General features: G+C 34.6%; 4 protein-coding genes across 4 annotated transcripts; 2 read left to right on the forward strand and 2 right to left on the reverse strand.

Moving 5' to 3' along the window:
- Window positions 1-1,881: 1,881 nt before the first annotated feature.
- LOC130203744 (interferon a3-like) lies at window positions 1,882-2,916 on the reverse strand. The gene is made up of 5 exons (XM_056430139.1): window positions 2,785-2,916; window positions 2,555-2,635; window positions 2,265-2,414; window positions 2,062-2,142; window positions 1,882-1,977 (listed from the first exon to the last, which is right to left on the reverse strand). Exons 1-5 carry the CDS (start codon window positions 2,914-2,916, stop codon window positions 1,882-1,884), a joined length of 540 nt encoding a protein of 179 aa, XP_056286114.1.
- Window positions 2,917-6,308: 3,392 nt separating this feature from the next.
- On the forward strand, window positions 6,309-7,311 carry LOC130203734 (interferon a3-like). The gene is made up of 5 exons (XM_056430121.1): window positions 6,309-6,440; window positions 6,558-6,638; window positions 6,779-6,928; window positions 7,053-7,133; window positions 7,216-7,311. The coding sequence occupies exons 1-5, from the start codon at window positions 6,309-6,311 to the stop codon at window positions 7,309-7,311; spliced, it is 540 nt and encodes a 179-aa protein (XP_056286096.1).
- Window positions 7,312-9,222: 1,911 nt separating this feature from the next.
- On the reverse strand, window positions 9,223-10,272 carry LOC130203732 (interferon a3-like). The gene is made up of 5 exons (XM_056430120.1): window positions 10,141-10,272; window positions 9,884-9,964; window positions 9,598-9,747; window positions 9,401-9,481; window positions 9,223-9,318 (listed from the first exon to the last, which is right to left on the reverse strand). Exons 1-5 carry the CDS (start codon window positions 10,270-10,272, stop codon window positions 9,223-9,225), a joined length of 540 nt encoding a protein of 179 aa, XP_056286095.1.
- A 5,236-nt stretch (window positions 10,273-15,508) lies between these two features.
- LOC130203736 (interferon a3-like) lies at window positions 15,509-16,512 on the forward strand. The gene is made up of 5 exons (XM_056430123.1): window positions 15,509-15,640; window positions 15,760-15,840; window positions 15,980-16,129; window positions 16,254-16,334; window positions 16,417-16,512. The coding sequence occupies exons 1-5, from the start codon at window positions 15,509-15,511 to the stop codon at window positions 16,510-16,512; spliced, it is 540 nt and encodes a 179-aa protein (XP_056286098.1).
- The last annotated feature ends 1,366 nt before the right edge of the window (window positions 16,513-17,878 follow it).

Genomic DNA, 17,878 nt, shown 5'->3' on the forward strand with positions numbered 1-17,878 from the left:
GAAAATGGCTTAACATCAATGTACAAACACCAAAACAAGAGGAAGTGGACAATGTTAATGCAAAGAGTCAGAAGTGTAGTTTGAAGTATTTATAATAAAACATAGTCATCGAAAACTTCGTGTAAAACAGCTTTGCAGTCAAGTCTTCATGTAAACAATAATAATAATTATTAATAAAATAAATCTTCTGTGTAATGGAGAAACTGCTTGATAGAAAGCTGTTTCACTGGAAAGTTAAAGTCAAATAAACAGGGGTTTAATGTGCTATGATGAGAATATTCATTAGCTGCACGTTTATATGATATATTTACAATATATGGTATTCATATATTATATTATACTGAATATTAGGATATCATATATATATATATATATATATATATATATATATATTGGTCTTTTAAAGCTTTAACAGTTAGAAGCATCTGAGATCTTTCTCCAAACGACATGGAGGATATTTAAATGTTAAGCCGCTCTGCTGTAACATTGCTGCAGCTGCTCATCTTGTAAAGTCACGTCAGAACCACTGGATAAAGCAAAGGCCTGAACTGTGCTTTCACGAGGACCCCTGAACGCCTCATGGGACTCTCACTTGAGCGCTTGTTAACTGACTTAAACCTGACTTGTTTCCGTCGGTCAGTGTTTGGCGATCGAGACGTGTGGTGGAGGTCTGTATGAGGAACTCTCCGTGTACGCCGAGGCCGAGGGAGCCGAGGGAGCCGAGGCCCAATGGGAGTGAAGCAGCCTCACAATAACAAACATACAAGTTATAAGTTATAAATACATATTTATTGATTTGAAAACAAGAAAAAGCCCCTTGAAGCACGACACATGTCATCTGTTGAATATAAATTCATGAAATGTTCCTTTAGTACAATTCACATCACTTCTGAGTAATCACTCCAGTGTCAATGAAAGCTTAAAATCATCATAAAAGCTGTTTTTGCACATTTATAAACAAACTGTTACTCTTAATGGGAGAGAGCACATATTTGTTTTGGGGGGGTTGTGTACTTATCATTTTAATTTGGAGTAACAGACAGGAGCAAAGCAACGTCCTGCTTTGGACAGAGGCAGCATCCAGACCCATTTTCAATATCAGTTCAAGTGTGTGCTATATTTGGATTATTGTCCCTCCTCTACATCGCGGTGTGGAACGGAGGCCTCTGTCTCTGCTCTCTTCAAAGCCACCGTCTCCTTTAAATAACACTGTCGCTCCACCTTGCAGAACACAGGAGCTGCTGGTCCACCGCTACCTCCATGAGAGTTAGTTTGTGACTTGGTTGAATCAGAACTAACCCTTTGAAAGTCAAGTAATAACTAACCGGTCCAGGCAGCGGTTGACCTTTAACTCCATCGTTCTGCGAGGTCAAATGAATGATTTTGTAAATGGAGTCTTGTGACTTCGAGGAGCACAAACAGGATTTAGGGTTGTCTGACAGCGAGGTGAATGAGTGCTTCAAACTGGACAACCCCACTTTAAAAAAAAGCCATGAAAAAAAGGTATTATCAAAGAGTTTGATTTTATCTAAATGTTACAGCGTGTGAGAGCGTTTTCTAAGTTTATTATGTCTTTTGTTGATGTAAAAATAATAAAAACAATAAAAGTGTTTTTCATTTGCTGTAGAAAGTTATTTTATTGTCTTTAACAGGTTTTTAAAAATGAATAAATAAATACATGAAAAACTTCAATAAATAAATACGTTGATCATATTAACATTAACATATTAATTGATCAAATGCTGATTGTGTAGATCAACAAATGCACTCAAGACTTAAATTCGCAATATATAGATAAATAAAGAAATACATGAAATAAACAAACATTTAAATAAATAGACTGTAAGCACTAAATGAACATATTGATATCAGGGACAGGTTTCAGGTGGTGAGGAGAGATGAAGCCAGCTGGTCTGCTCTCATCAGATGGGTCTTCATTTCCTTTCTGATCAGCTCCCAGGATTCAGCGCTATGGCCCTATACACACAAGAATATCATCATTATTGAAACGGGACCAATGCTGATCAATATATTGATTGATTGATAGAAGGACAGACTTACCATTTGCTCCATGCTGTGTGAGAGTCTCTTGAAATACATGCGCAGCTTCTTGTTCTGCTTCTTGTGGCCGTGGCTCTTCATCTAAATTAATCAGGAAAATAAATGTACGGTTACATTTATTATGCTTTATTTATATTTCACCTGCATGTATTCACACGTTGTAACAGAGACCTGATTAAAAGTTACACATTGTCTATACTTACACAGGAGTGAAGGCCGTCGGCCTGCTGGGTCACAACTATGAGAAAGTGGTCCACCGTGATCTCCTCCCATGATGCATTGCTGTGATCCTCCTCAAACAGGGCAGCCATCTCCTCCAGAATCTGAATCGTGAATCTGAGTTTGTCCTCAGCCTGGAAGGAGAAGATCGATTCAAATACAACAGGAGCAGATTCATGACAATGTTCACATGTTTACTGGGGAAAAAATAGAGATTATAAAAGAGATTACATCTAACTTGTGATGTTTATTACAAAGGTTGAGGATGACTTACTGAGGCTTTGGACGCCTGGCTGTACAGATGATGAGGGAAGTTCACTTCAGCATCCTCAGTGGTGTTAGTGGAGTTGTGAGCCTGCAACACACACACACACACACACACACACACACACACACACACACACACACACAGAGAGAGAGAGCGAGAGACACACACATTATGAAGTAAATAGACAAATAAAAAAGTCAGTGACTTTAAAGAACATCCCAAAGAAGTCCACTTACCATCCTTTCTATGAGATCCAAAGAGTTATGACTGTGCTGTCTGAATTTATGATCCATCCATCTGCAGCTCAGCGAGGAGGCTGAACTGAAGAGACTGAGAGACAAGAACACCAACAACATCCTGCTGAGCATTTTCTACGAGATGCTGATTCCCTTTGTGAGGAGTGAAGAGTGAGTTACTGGTGAAGCAGGTGTTCTGTTGGAGCTGAGCTGCAGCGCCTTATTTATGCTGCAGGACGACTCACCTTTTCATTTTCCAGACGGGAAACTGAATGAAGCTGCGGCTGTTCACGTGGTCAACATGCATGTGTCTAATGTCAGTCACATATTTCGGATTCTAATTAGCTTCCTCATGTTCGATTTATGCCACAATTAAGATAATGTTGCATTAAATGACGTTTTTAAAACATGTCACCATAATGCCACAACGTAAAATAAAAGCATAAACGCAGATCATTATTTACCATCAACCTTGATTCGTCCGATAGGAAACGTTTTTCGATGAACATTAGAATATTTCTGGTGACTTGTTAAGCAACATATAGACACAAGGTGTCTTTATTTTGTAATCAAATTCGTTTCGCTGATTCGGTTTAAAATTCGTTTTAATAAGCCAAATGTTATTTTAAAATTTGTTTTGTATTTTGTATATTTGAAACAACAAATGTTATGCATTTATTTAGAATTAATTCGGTTTAAATTAAATTCTCTAATCGAAATCACGTGTAAAAAGCCGATTATTCTTTATGTGTTGTTGTTGTTTTTGTTTTTGTTAGTATTTTATGTTTTAATGACAATTATCATAAATAGTTTACACTGGTTTTGAAAGCGTTTCCCCAAAAATGAAAGGAGAAGTGACTGCGGCCCTGTGACGTCAAACGAGAGGCTCTCACGCTGCAACATGAAAATCACAGAGTGCATTTATTTAATCGCTTGCAGCCTATTTATCTATACATTTATTCATACTGGTTTTATTAATGAAATTAACGATGTATATCAAATAATAATGATCATCAAATTTACCATTCTTTACTGTTAATCAACACAATATTTCGTATTTCTCATGTTGTGGTCAATACAAATTAGATATAGAATATAAATGTCTTCATGCTCATTTTCATTTGATTATTTTATTTATTCCACGTGAATAAAAGGTCACAGCAAACACAAACATATCTGCTGAGTCAACTTTCTTCAATGATCGGATTTGTCTCTTAATCTTTCATCATAGAGTTTCACAAACATAACAAAACATTCATCTCCTGCAGTGTCTTTAGTTTCATCATTGCATTCACATTCAGAGCTGAACAACAACTGTCTGACCTGTCAGACTAAATATTGTGTTTGATAGATTATTATCCTCAGACAGAGACGACATCCTAAAATATGGAGTAGAAGTTAGAATCTAGATTACTTACAAATGAGCTCAAACTCAACCAACAACAGTCAACTTAAACACCTTTCACATTAAAGTACCAGAATAATGATCATCACTTTCCACTGTTTTTAATAAAACTACCATATGGCTGTAAATGTGTTGCTAAACTAACATGCAACACTCCTGAAACACTACAGTAAATGTAACAACACTTGATTTTACAGAGGCTTTATTTTTTATCGGTAACTTTTACTTTTTATTCTTTAATTTGCAGCTGATATACTTCAGGTACTGTGGTGGGATATTGTTGAACTCATAATTACAAGCTTCTAATGAGCTGTTTAAAATAATGAGATCCTAAACTCAACCTTTCAGCTTCTTAGTATTTATTGCATGATCAACAAGGAACACGTCTGCAGGACGATGCACGTCCATCAGAGAAGTTCACATGCACATTGATTTTGGGCTCAGTTATAAAACATATTCCTGATCACGACAAGAGAATGTGAGGTGAGTTCTCAGTAAGAAGGCATGCAGTGCCTATGAATCACGTGATTTCTCGGACATTCCCACGATAATCAGTATAACGAGGTGCTCGAGGAGTTTCAGAAAATAAGGGTCACAAAAGTGTTATTGCCAGCATAAGCAAACATTATATAATGTATAATGCATGTGATAGGATAATCAAACCTGCAACACTTATAACGTGCAGTATTTCTCCATTGCAGTACTTTATTGGTGAGTTAACCCTGAAGTTATGGATTTTAATATAAAGAGCTGTTCCTCCTTTGTTTTTGCACGGATCTTATCAGTTTTTGTGAATAAATAAGACAATAAAATAAGATATTATTCATTGATATATATACATATATATATATATATACATGCACATACATATTATTGTGTCTTGTTTTATCTGTGTATATATACACATGTGTATATATATGTATGTATGTATGTATATATATATGTGTGTATATATATATATGTGTGTATATATATATATATATATTTATGTTTATGTCTGATATTGTTGTATTTGTTTTATATTAATATGTCTAAACGAATAAAAAAATGTAAGTGACAAAAAAAGTATTGATCATTGCCTGATTTATTCTGATCTGATCGACCATCGCTATATCCGCATGCATTGGCCAAAAACAGCAACACAAACAACGAATTTCAATAAATGTACCGTCAAATGTCTCTATTTTTTCCAGCCACTTCATGGATTACATGATGTTTGATAATGATGTCCGTGATTATAGTGAAATAGAAACCCCTTCGCTGGTTCTCACGTTCAAAGCCGCCACGTTCTTGTTAAAACAACGTGAAATGTCACGGACGGGTTCACGTGAACGCGCGTCAGAGCGCAGGCCGCAGCCACCGAGCCGCTTTCAGTTTCTCTGGATGGGAACTTCCCGTTTCATGAACCCTAGTGGACACAACCGGGTCCTGACGCGGGCCTACCGACGACATCCATTCATCCATTTAAATCCGCTTATCCGGGGACCTATCGATTATTGATTCTTAGGAATCCGAACAGAATCAACAATGTATTGACAATAATAAAAAAACGGTTGTCGTTGTTTTAAATACGCATCAGCCCCGAGATCGGGCAGCCTGAAAGGGGAATTTAATCAAACTAACACAGAGGAATACAAACTGCCTCAAGTCACTATTATTGTACGAATTTAATTTAATAGCGAATTAATTGTTGGTCTTTATTTTGCAAAACAAATCGCAGTAATATTCATATAATTATCACAGAATGTAGAATATCGAATGGTAAACAATTACACTATTTTTATCAGCGAGTTGCGTTTGTCTTGTTATATTTTTCAGGTATTCTGTAACATTTTAACGACAGATTAATATCATTACTGTAATATTTCGTTTATTCTTGTGTGAGAATGTGTTAGCTAATAAAAATCCGAAATCTGTGACTGACATTAGACACATGCATGTCGAGCTGTGACCGCGTGAACAGCCGCAACTTCATTCAGTTTCCAGGGGAACGTCTGGAAAATGAAAAGGTGAGTCCTGCAGCATAAATAAGGCGCTGCAGCTCAGCTCCAACAGAACACCTGCTTCACCAGTAACTCACTCTTCACTCCTGACAAAGGGAATCAGCATCTCGTAGAAAATGCTCAGCAGGATGTTGTTGGTGTTCTTGTCTCTCAGTCTCTTCAGTTCAGCCTCCTCGCTGAGCTGCAGATGGATGGATCATAAATTCAGACAGCACAGTCATAACTCTTTGGATCTCATAGAAAGGATGGTAAGTGGACTTCTTTGGGATGTTCTTTAAAGTCACTGACTTTTTTATTTGTCTATTTACTTCATAATGTGTGTGTCTCTCTCTCTCTCTGTGTGTGTGTGTGTGTGTGTGTTGCAGGCTCACAACTCCACTAACACCACTGAGGATGCTGAAGTGAACTTCCCTCATCATCTGTACAGCCAGGCGTCCAAAGCCTCAGTAAGTCATCCTCAACCTTTGTAATAAACATCACAAGTTAGATGTAATCTCTTTTATAATCTCTATTTTTTCCCCAGTAAACATGTGAACTTTGTCATGAATCTGCTCCTGTTGTATTTGAATCGATCTTCTCCTTCCAGGCTGAGGACAAACTCAGATTCACGATTCAGATTCTGGAGGAGATGGCTGCCCTGTTTGAGGAGGATCACAGCAATGCATCATGGGAAGAGATCACGGTGGACCACTTTCTCATAGTTGTGACCCAGCAGGCCGACGGCCTTCAGTCCTGTGTAAGTAGAGACAATGTGTAACTTTTAATCAGGTCTCTGTTACAACGTGTGAATACATGCAGGTAAAATATAAATAAAGCATAATAAATGTAACCGTACACATTTATTTTCCTGATTAATTCAGATAAAGAGCCACGGCCACAAGAAGCAGAACAAGAAGCTGCGCATGTATTTCAAGAGACTCTCACACAGCATGGAGCAAATGGTAAGTCTGTCCTTCTATCAATCAATCAATATATTGATCAGCATTGGTCCCGTTTGAATAATGATGATATTCTTGTGTGTAGGGCCACAGCGCTGAATCCTGGGAGCTGATCAGGAAGGAAATGAAGACCCATCTGATGAGAGCAGACCAGCTGGCTTCATCTCTCCTCACCACCTGAAACCTGTCCCTGATACCAATATGTTCATTTAGTGCTGCCATGCAGTCTATTTAAATGTTTGTTTATTAACTTATTTATTATGTAATTAACTTGTTTATTATTTTATTAACTTATTCATCAATGGGATTTTTATTGCATTATTTATTGATTAACAAATGTATTTATTATTATTTTTTGTTTCTTTTTCGATTTATTGATTCATTCATAAAAGTATTTGTTAATTTCATTATTTATATTTGTTTATGTATTTCAATTAAGTATTTATTTAATTTATCATGGATTTTTTACATTGTTTATTTATCTAATTCTTTATTTATTTATTTTTCTATATTTAATTATTGAGTTGTTTTGTATTTATTGATCATGTATGTGTCTTTGTTTTTTTGTATGTTTTCATCAATAAAAAATATTATTTCATATGTGAACTTGTTTTCATGTTCTTAATCCTGTCACACAAACACAAAGGAAATACATGTTCTTCTTTTTTCATTCATTCAATCAAACAACACGCAGGAGGACGTGTTTCTTTGTTAATAATTCTGATGGTACAAGATCCTTATATTTAATCATCAGGTCAGATCATTTAAAGTCTACAAGTTCAAGTTTAACCTTTTAAAATCTTCGTTTTTTCCAGATATTAAATAATTAATCAATCTCAAATGTCGGCCTCTGTGTTCATTAACTTCGTCATAAAAAAACACCTGCTATTGAGAAGCTTTTGTTATTGATATGATTTATACTTATAGTATCAGATTAATCTGAACAACACACATTTATATATTATGTGGTTTAAAGTAAATCCATCAACTTCAATATAATAACTGTACAATATGATTAAATTTAAAGTACTTGTTTGAAGATTTCCTGCCACTTTTCTGTTCCAAAAATATTGAACTTGTGTATATTTACTTGATGAATTCCAGATTCAGATTTTATCTAATATACAAAAGATAATGTACAAATAACTTCAATGTGTAGATTAAGATATATTGATAAATGTACAAATTACCAGCAGAAGGCAAAATAAAGTTGATAATTTGTTCCACTTTTGCAACATTAAAGTGATGAACACATTAATGTAATAGTTCATAAAGTATAATCTTATACTTAATATAATTGAGTATATTTCTACACTGTGGTACTGCTACTTTTGCTTAAGTTAAAGATCAGAGTATACTTCTCACATGTTGGCTATAGCTAAATATATACACACACATTAAAATTAAAATTAAATCTCAGTATCTGATGTTTGTTTGTTGTGTCAGATTAGAGTTATGAATAATGCCGACATTTGAGATTCAGGTCTGAAAAACCTGAGATTTTAAAAGTTAAAAGTTGTACTTGTACACGATATTACTCCTTAGTTTAAATGATGGTCTGATGATTAGATATCAGTTCCATCTTGTAAATGTAAGTATTGTGAGAGGCATTAATAATTCTTGTTGTTTGATTGAACGCAATAAAAAGAAAGTCCAAATATATTGGATGAAATATAATTTTTATTGACTATGAAATAAACAAGGACACATACACAGCTCAATAAATAAATACATAAATAAATGAATACATTAATAAATATGTAATAAATAAAACATTTGAAAAAGACACAAAGTTAGAAATAGATGTTAATTTAAATAAATACTTTAATAAATAAATAACCAAATAAAAATAATACAATTCACAAATAAAACGTATGAATGAATAAATAACTTTACAAAAGAACAAATAAATAAATATGTTTATCAATAAATAATGCAATAAAAAATCCCATTGATGAATAAGTTAATAAAATAATAAATGAGTTAATAAAATAATATATAAGTTAATACAATAATAAACAAGTTAATAAACAAACATTTAAATAAATAGACTGTAATCACTAAATGAACATATTGGTATCAGGGATAGGTTTCAGGTGGTGAGGAGAGATGAAGCCAGCTGGTCTGCTCTCATCAGATGGGTCTTCATTTCCTTCCTGATCAGCTCCCAGGATTCAGCGCTGTGGCCCTACACACAAGAATATCATCATTATTGAAACGGGACCAATACTGATCAATATATTGATTGATTGACAGAAGGACAGACTTACCATTTGCTCCATGATGTGTGAGAGTCTCTTGAAATACATGCGCAGCTTCTTGTTCTGCTTCTTGTGGCCGTGGCTCTTCACCTAAATTCATTAGGATAATACATGTTATATTATGCATTATATACATTTCACCTGTCATGTATTCACACGTTGTAACAGAGACCTGATTGGAAGTTACATGAGGTTGATATACTTACACAGGAGTGAAGGCCGTCGGCCTGCTGGGTCACAACTATGAGAAAGTGGTCCACCGTGATCTCCTCCCATGATGCATTGCTGTGATCCTTCTCAAACATGGCAGCCATCTCCTCCAGAATCTGAATCGTGAATCTGAGTTTGTCCTCAGCCTGGAAGGAGAAGATCGATTCAAATACAACAGGAGCAGATTCATGACAAAGTTCATATCTAAGAATAGAAATGAGAGTTATAAAAGAGATGAAATATAACTTGTGATGTTTATTACAAAGGGTGAGGATGACTTACTGAGGATTTGGACGCCTGACTGTACAGATGATGAGGGAAGTTCACTTCTACATCCTCAGTGGTGTTAGTGGAGTTGTGAGCCTGCAATACACACACACACACACAGACACACACACACACACACACACACACACACACACACACACACACACACACACACACACACACACACACACACAGACACACACACATATGAAGTCAACAGACAAATAACAAAGTCAGTGACTTTAAAGAACATTCAAAAGAAGTCCACTTACCATCCTTTCTATGAGATCCAAAGAGTTATGACTGTGCTGTCTGAATTTATGATCCATCCATCTGCAGCTCAGCGAGGAGGCTGAACTGAAGAGACTGAGAGACAAGAACACCAACAACATCCTGCTGAGCATTTTCTACGAGATGCTGATTCCCTTTGTGAGGAGTGAAGAGTGAGTTACTGGTGAAGCAGGTGTTCTGTTGGAGCTGAGCTGCAGCGCCTCATTTATGCTGCAGGACGACTCGCCTTTTCATTTTCCAGACGGGAAACTGAATGAAGCTGCGGCTGTTCACGTGGTCAACATGCATGTGTCTAATGTCAGTCACATATTTCGGATTCTAATTAGCTTCCTCATGTTCGATTTATGCCACAATTAAGATAATGTTGCATTAAATGACGTTTTTAAAACATGTCACCATAATGCCACAACGTAAAATAAAAGCATAAACGCAGATCATTATTTACCATTAACCTTGATTCGTCCGATAGGAAACGTTTTTCGATGAACATTAGAATATTTCTGGTGACTTGTTAAGCAACATATAGACACAAGATGTCTTTATTTTTTAATCAAATTCGTTTCGCTGATTCGGTTTAAAATTCGTTTTAATAAGCCAAATGTTATTTTAAAATTTGTTTTGTATTTTGTATATTTGAAACAACAAATGTTATGCATTTATTTAGAATTAATTCGGTTTAAATTAAATTCTCGAATCGAAATCACGTGTAAAAAGCCGATTATTCTTTATGTGTTGTTGTTGTTTTTGTTTTTGTTAGTATTTTATGTTTTAATGACAATTATCATAAATAGTTAACAGTACACTGGTTTTGAAAGCGTTTCCCCAAAAATGAAAGGAGAAGTGACTGCGGCCCTGTGACGTCAAACGAGAGGTTCTCACGCTGCAACATGAAAATCACAGAGTGCATTTATTTAATCGCTTGCAGCCTATTTATCGATACATTTATTCATACTGGTTTTATTAATTAAATTAACGATGTATATCAAATAATAATGATCATCAAATTGACCATTCTTTACTGTTAATCAACACAATATTTCGTATTTCTCATGTTGTGCACTCTATAAAAAAAAAAAGTTGAGTCAACTTAAAAAAGTGAGGCAACCAGCTGCAAAGCCTTTTTGAGTTCACTCAACTAAGGGCTAATGTGTTGTGTCAACTTATGATAAGAAGTTCACTCAAAGTGATATCTTAAGTTACATTACTATTCAGACGTACTTATGTATTTAAGTTAACACTACTTAAAATATTGCATTTGATCGTTACATCTACTCATGTACTTAAGTTCAGAACACTTAAAATATTAAATTGGAGAAACTTTAATTTGTGTGTTCTTGTAGATTAAAAACATACATCAACAGCACTTAACATTTTTTGTTGAGAAATGTTTTGTTGAGCTTACTTTTAACTTAAAATTTTTGTTGAGAGAACTTACTTTTAACTTAAAATGTTTTGTTACTAAATTTCACTGCCCATTATTTGAGTACACTCAACATTCTTTGCAACGTTGCCTTCATTTAAATTAATTAAAAATGTACACCGTTTTCTTTGGAAAAGTCAACAGTTAAAGAAAACAAACTTCTTCAAACACAAAATGTTTATTAACAATAACTAAACATTTGTTTGCTTAACGATATGAATTCCAGGTGTCAACACTTGAACATAGACAGCAGAGGCTCAACATCCTTAAAAATCAAAATGGCTGCAAAAAGAAAAAAAAAGAAAAATTCTGTTTTGTGAATCCAAAATCAAGGCCTTGAAACAAGCTTTGGAACATGGTTGTGACACGTGTGTAGCCGTCACGAGTAGGTTCCCCCTAAAGCACCAATAAGCAACAAGTAGCCAGAGGGCTATTCGGTAATCAGGTTTATTCCGACAGCAGACTGTGTCTCTGCTCTCCACGCTCCTCTCCTCTCCTATCTGTCCAGCTCCTTTATGGAGACAGACTCAGATAACCAACACAGATCGTCATCAGCTGGACTGATTACCAATCTGATTACCAATCAGTCCAGCTGATGACAATCAGACACCGTTCCCTGAACCACACCCCCGCTCCACCCACTCTGCAGTATTCCCAGTTCAACTCCTTTCACGTAAGATTCCTCCAGGTCTGTATTCTACACAAAAACAAGCATACAGAGACTATAATAAATATTCACCGCCGCTTTTAAATTTTAAATTTTTTTCTTCCCATTCTGTAACAATACAATTTAAAAGTCAAAAGACATTTTTATGCAGATTTTAAAAACTAAAATATACCACTTTCATACAAGAGTCACCTCCTACACATTAGTATTATAGTATTTCAATCTTCATAGTCTGTTAAATTAAATAAATAAATTGAGCAAAATACAGGGAAACATTTGCTCTCACGGTACAGGCTCCCTTTAATTCAATAAGTGACAAAAACCTGAACTGGAGCAAATCTGCCATTAAACAATGGACAATATCCTTCCAAATCTAATCCATATCTAAATATAATAAACAAACAATGGCATCAAAAACCAATGTATTTTAAACAGGGGCTAAAGAAAATATTTGTATATTATTTTATTATTTAAAATATAAGATTAAAGTAGTATATATATGTATTTAAATATATCTATATTTATATATGTATTTGTATATATATATATATATATATATATATATATATATATATATATATATATATATGTGTGTGTGTGTGTGTTTACTGACATACATGCGCAGTGGCCTTAGTTACCTCAGCAGATGCCCAAACCACTATATTAAGTTTTCTCAACTTAACATTTTAAGTGGATTCCACTCTTTATAAATGAAATTGACATTTTGAGTTAGTTCAACTTTTTTCAAAGGCATTTGTTGACTCAACTTAAAAAAATGTGTTCGGACAACAAATTTGAAGTTGGTGTTTTTAGAGTGTGGTCAATACAAATTAGATATAGAATATACATTTCTTCCTGCTCATTTTCATTTGATTATTTTATTTATTCCACGTGAATAAAAGGTCACAGCAAACACAGACATATCTGCTGAGTCAACTTTATTCAATGATCGGATTTGTCTCTTAATCTTTCATCATAGAGTTTCACAAACATAACAAAACATTCATCTCCTGCAATGTCTTTAGTTTCATCATTGCATTCACATTCAGAGCTGAACAACAACTGTCTGACCTGTCAGACTAAATATTGTGTTTGATAGATTATTATCCTCAGACAGAGACGACATCCTAAATTATGGAGTAGAAGTTAAAATCTAGATTACTTACAAATGAGCTCAAACTCAACCAACAACAGTCAACTTAAACACCTTTCACATTAAAGTACCAGAATAATGATCATCACTTTCCACTGTTTTAAATAAAACTACCATATGGCTGTAAATGTGTTGCTAAACTAACATGCAACACTCCTGAAACACTACAGTAAATGTAACAACACTTGATTTTACAGAGGCTTTATTTTTTATCGGTAACTTTTACTTTTTATTCTTTAATTTGCAGCTGATATACTTCAGGTACTGTGGTGGGATATTGTTGAACTCATAATTACAAGCTTCTAATGAGCTGTTTAAAATAATGAGATCCAAAACTCAACCTTTCAGCTTCTTAGTATTTATTGCATGATCAACAAGGAACACGTCTGCAGGACGATGCACGTCCATCAGAGAAGTTCACATGCACATTGATTTTGGGCTCAGTTATAAAACATATTCCTGATCACGACAAGAGAATGTGAGGTGAGTTCTCAGTAAGAAGGCAGTGCCTATGAATCACGTGATTTCTCGGACATTCCCATGATAATCAGTATAACGAGGTGCTCGAGGAGTTTCAGAAAATAAGGGTCACAAAAGTGTTATTGCCAGCATAAGCAAACATTATATAATGTATAATGCATGATAATCTAACCTGCAACACTTATAACGTGCAGTATTTCTCCATTGCAGTACTGTATTGGTGAGTTCACCCTGAAGTTATGGATTTTAATATAAAGAGCTGTTCCTCCTTTATTTTTGCACGGATCTTATCAGTTTTTGTGAATAAATAAGACAATAAAATAAGATATTATTCATTGATATATATATACATATATATATATATATATACATGCACATACATATGATTGTGTCTTGTTTTATCTGTGTATATATACACATGTGTATATATATGTATGTATATATATATATGTGTATATATATATGTGTGTGTGTGTATATATATATATATTTATTTATGTTTATGTCTGATATTGTTGTATTTGTTTTATATTAATATGTCTCAACGAATAAAAAAATGTAAGTGACAAAAAAAAGTATTGATCATTGCCTGATTTATTCTGATCTGATCGACCATCGCTATATCCGCATGCATTGGCCAAAAACAGCAACACAAACAACGAATTTCAATAAATGTACCGTCAAATGTCTCTATTTTTTCCAGCCACTTCATGGATTACATGATGTTTGATAATGATGTCCGTGATTATAATGAAACAGAAACCCCTTCGCTGGTTCTCACGTTCAAAGCCGCCATGTTCTTGTTAAAACAACGTGAAATGTCACGGACGGGTTCACGTGAACGCGCGTCAGAGCGCAGGCCGCAGCCACCGAGCCGCTTTCAGTTTCTCTGGATGGGAACTTCCCGTTTCATGAACCCTAGTGGACACAACCGGGTCCTGACGCGGGCCTACCGACGACATCCATTCATCCATTTAAATCCGCTTATCCGGGGACCTATCGATTATTGATTCTTAGGAATCCGAACAGAATCAACAATGTATTGACAATAATTAAAAAACGGTTGTCGTTGTTTTAAATACGCATCAGCCCGGAGATCGGGCAGCCTGAAAGGGGAATTTAATCAAACTAACACAGAGGAATACAAACTGCCTCAAGTCACTATTATTGTACGAATTTAATTTAATAGCGAATTAATTGTTGGTCTTTATTTTGCAAAACAAATCGCAGTAATATTCATATAATTATCACAGAATGTAGAATATCGAATGGTAAACAATTACACTATTTTTATCAGCGAGTTGCGTTTGTCTTGTTATATTTTTCAGGTATTCTGTAACATTTTAACGACAGATTAATATCATTACTGTAATATTTCGTTTATTCTTGTGTGAGAATGTGTTAGCTAATAAAAATCCGAAATCTGTGACTGACATTAGACACATGCATGTCGAGCTGTGACCGCGTGAACAGCCGCAACTTCATTCAGTTTCCAGGGGAACGTCTGGAAAATGAAACGGTGAGTCCTGCAGCATAAATAAGGCGCTGCAGCTCAGCTCCAACAGAACACCTGCTTCACCAGTAACTCACTCTTCACTCCTCACAAAGGGAATCAGCATCTCGTAGAAAATGCTCAGCAGGATGTTGTTGGTGTTCTTGTCTCTCAGTCTCTTCAGTTCAGCCTCCTCGCTGAGCTGCAGATGGATGGATCATAAATTCAGACAGCACAGTAATAACTCTTTGGATCTCATAGAAAGGATGGTAAGTGGACTTCTTTGGGATGTTCTTTAAAGTCACTGACTTTTTTATTTGTCTATTTACTTCATAATGTGTGTGTCTCTCTCTCTCTCTGTGTGTGTGTGTGTGTGTGTGTGTTGCAGGCTCACAACTCCACTAACACCACTGAGGATGCTGAAGTGAACTTCCCTCATCATCTGTACAGCCAGGCGTCCAAAGCCTCAGTAAGTCATCCTCAACCTTTGTAATAAACATCACAAGTTAGATGTAATCTCTTTTGTAATCTCTATTTTTCCCCAGTAAACATGTGAACTTTGTCATGAATCTGCTCCTGTTGTATTTGAATCGATCTTCTCCTTCCAGGCTGAGGACAAACTCAGATTCACGATTCAGATTCTGGAGGAGATGGCTGCCCTGTTTGAGGAGGATCACAGCAATGCATCATGGGAGGAGAACACGGTGGACCACTTTCTCATAGTTGTGACCCAGCAGGCCGACGGCCTTCACTCCTGTGTAAGTAGAGACAATGTGTAACTTTTAATCAGGTCTCTGTTACAACGTGTGAATACATGCAGGTAAAATATAAATAAAGCATAATAAATGTAACCGTACACATTTATTTTCCTGATTAATTCAGATAAAGAGCCACGGCCACAAGAAGCAGAACAAGAAGCTGCGCATGTATTTCAAGAGACTCTCACACAGCATGGAGCAAATGGTAAGTCTGTCCTTCTATCAATCAATCAATATATTGATCAGCATTGGTCCCGTTTGAATAATGATGATATTCTTGTGTGTAGGGCCACAGCGCTGAATCCTGGGAGCTGATCAGGAAGGAAATGAAGACCCATCTGATGAGAGCAGACCAGCTGGCTTCATCTCTCCTCACCACCTGAAACCTGTCCCTGATACCAATATGTTCATTTAGTGCTGCCATGCAGTCTATTTAAATGTTTGTTTATTAACTTATTTATTATTTTATTAACTTGTTTATTATTTTATTAACTTATTCATCAATGGGATTTTTATTGCATTATTTATTGATTAACAAATGTATTTATTATTATTTTTTGTTTCTTTTTCAACTTATTGATTCATTCATAAACGTATTTGTTAATTTCATTATTTATATTTGTTTATGTATTTCAATTAAGTATTTATTTAATTTATCATGGATTTTTTACATTGTTTATTTATCTAATTCTTTATTTAATTTTGTTTTCTATATTTAATTATTGAGTTGTTTTGTATATATTGATCATGTATGTGTCTTTGTTTTTTTGTATGTTTTCATCAATAAAAAATATTATTTCATATGTGAACTTGTTCATGTTCTTAATCCTGTCACACAAACACAAAGGAAATACATGTTCTTCTTTTTTCATTCATTCAATCAAACAACACGCAGGAGGACGTGTTTCTTTGTTAATAATTCTGATGGTACAAGATCCTTATATTTAATCATCAGGTCAGATCATTTAAAGTCTATAAGTTCAAGTTTAAACTTTTAAAATCTTCGTTTTTTCCAGATATTAAATAATTAATCAATCTCAAATGTCGGCCTCTGTGTTCATTAACTTCGTCATAAAAAAACACCTGCTATTGAGAAGCTTTTGTTATTGATATGACTTATACTTATAGTATCAGATTAATCTGAACAACACACATTTATATATTATGTGATTTAAAGTAAATCCATCAATTCAAATATACTAACTGTACAATATGATCAAATTTAAAGTACTTGTTTGAAGATTTCCTGCCACTTTTCTGTTCCAAAAATATTGAACTTGTGTATATTTACTTGATGAATTCCAGATTCAGATTGTATCTAATATACAAAAGATAATGTACAAATAACTTCAATGTGTAGATTAAGATATATTGATAAATGTACAAATTACCAGCAGAAGGCAAAATAAAGTTTATAATTTGTTCAACTTTTGCAACATTAAAGTGATGAACACATTAATGTAATAGTTCATAAAGTATAATCTTATACTTAATATAATTGAGTATATTTCTACACTGTGGTACTGCTACTTTTGCTTAAGTTAAAGATCAGAGTATACTTCTCACATGTTGGCTATAGCTAAATATATACACACACACATATATATATGTTATTAAATTAAAATTAAAATTAAATCTCAGTATCTGATGTTTGTTTGTTGTGTCAGATTAGAGTTATGAATAATGCCGACATTTGAGATTCAGGTCTGAAAAACCTGAGATTTTATAAGTTAAAAGTTGTACTTGTAC

The sequence above is a fragment of the Pseudoliparis swirei genome, chromosome 13 (assembly GCF_029220125.1).
Source record: "Pseudoliparis swirei isolate HS2019 ecotype Mariana Trench chromosome 13, NWPU_hadal_v1, whole genome shotgun sequence".
In the NCBI taxonomy this organism is placed as follows: domain Eukaryota; kingdom Metazoa; phylum Chordata; class Actinopteri; order Perciformes; family Liparidae; genus Pseudoliparis; species Pseudoliparis swirei.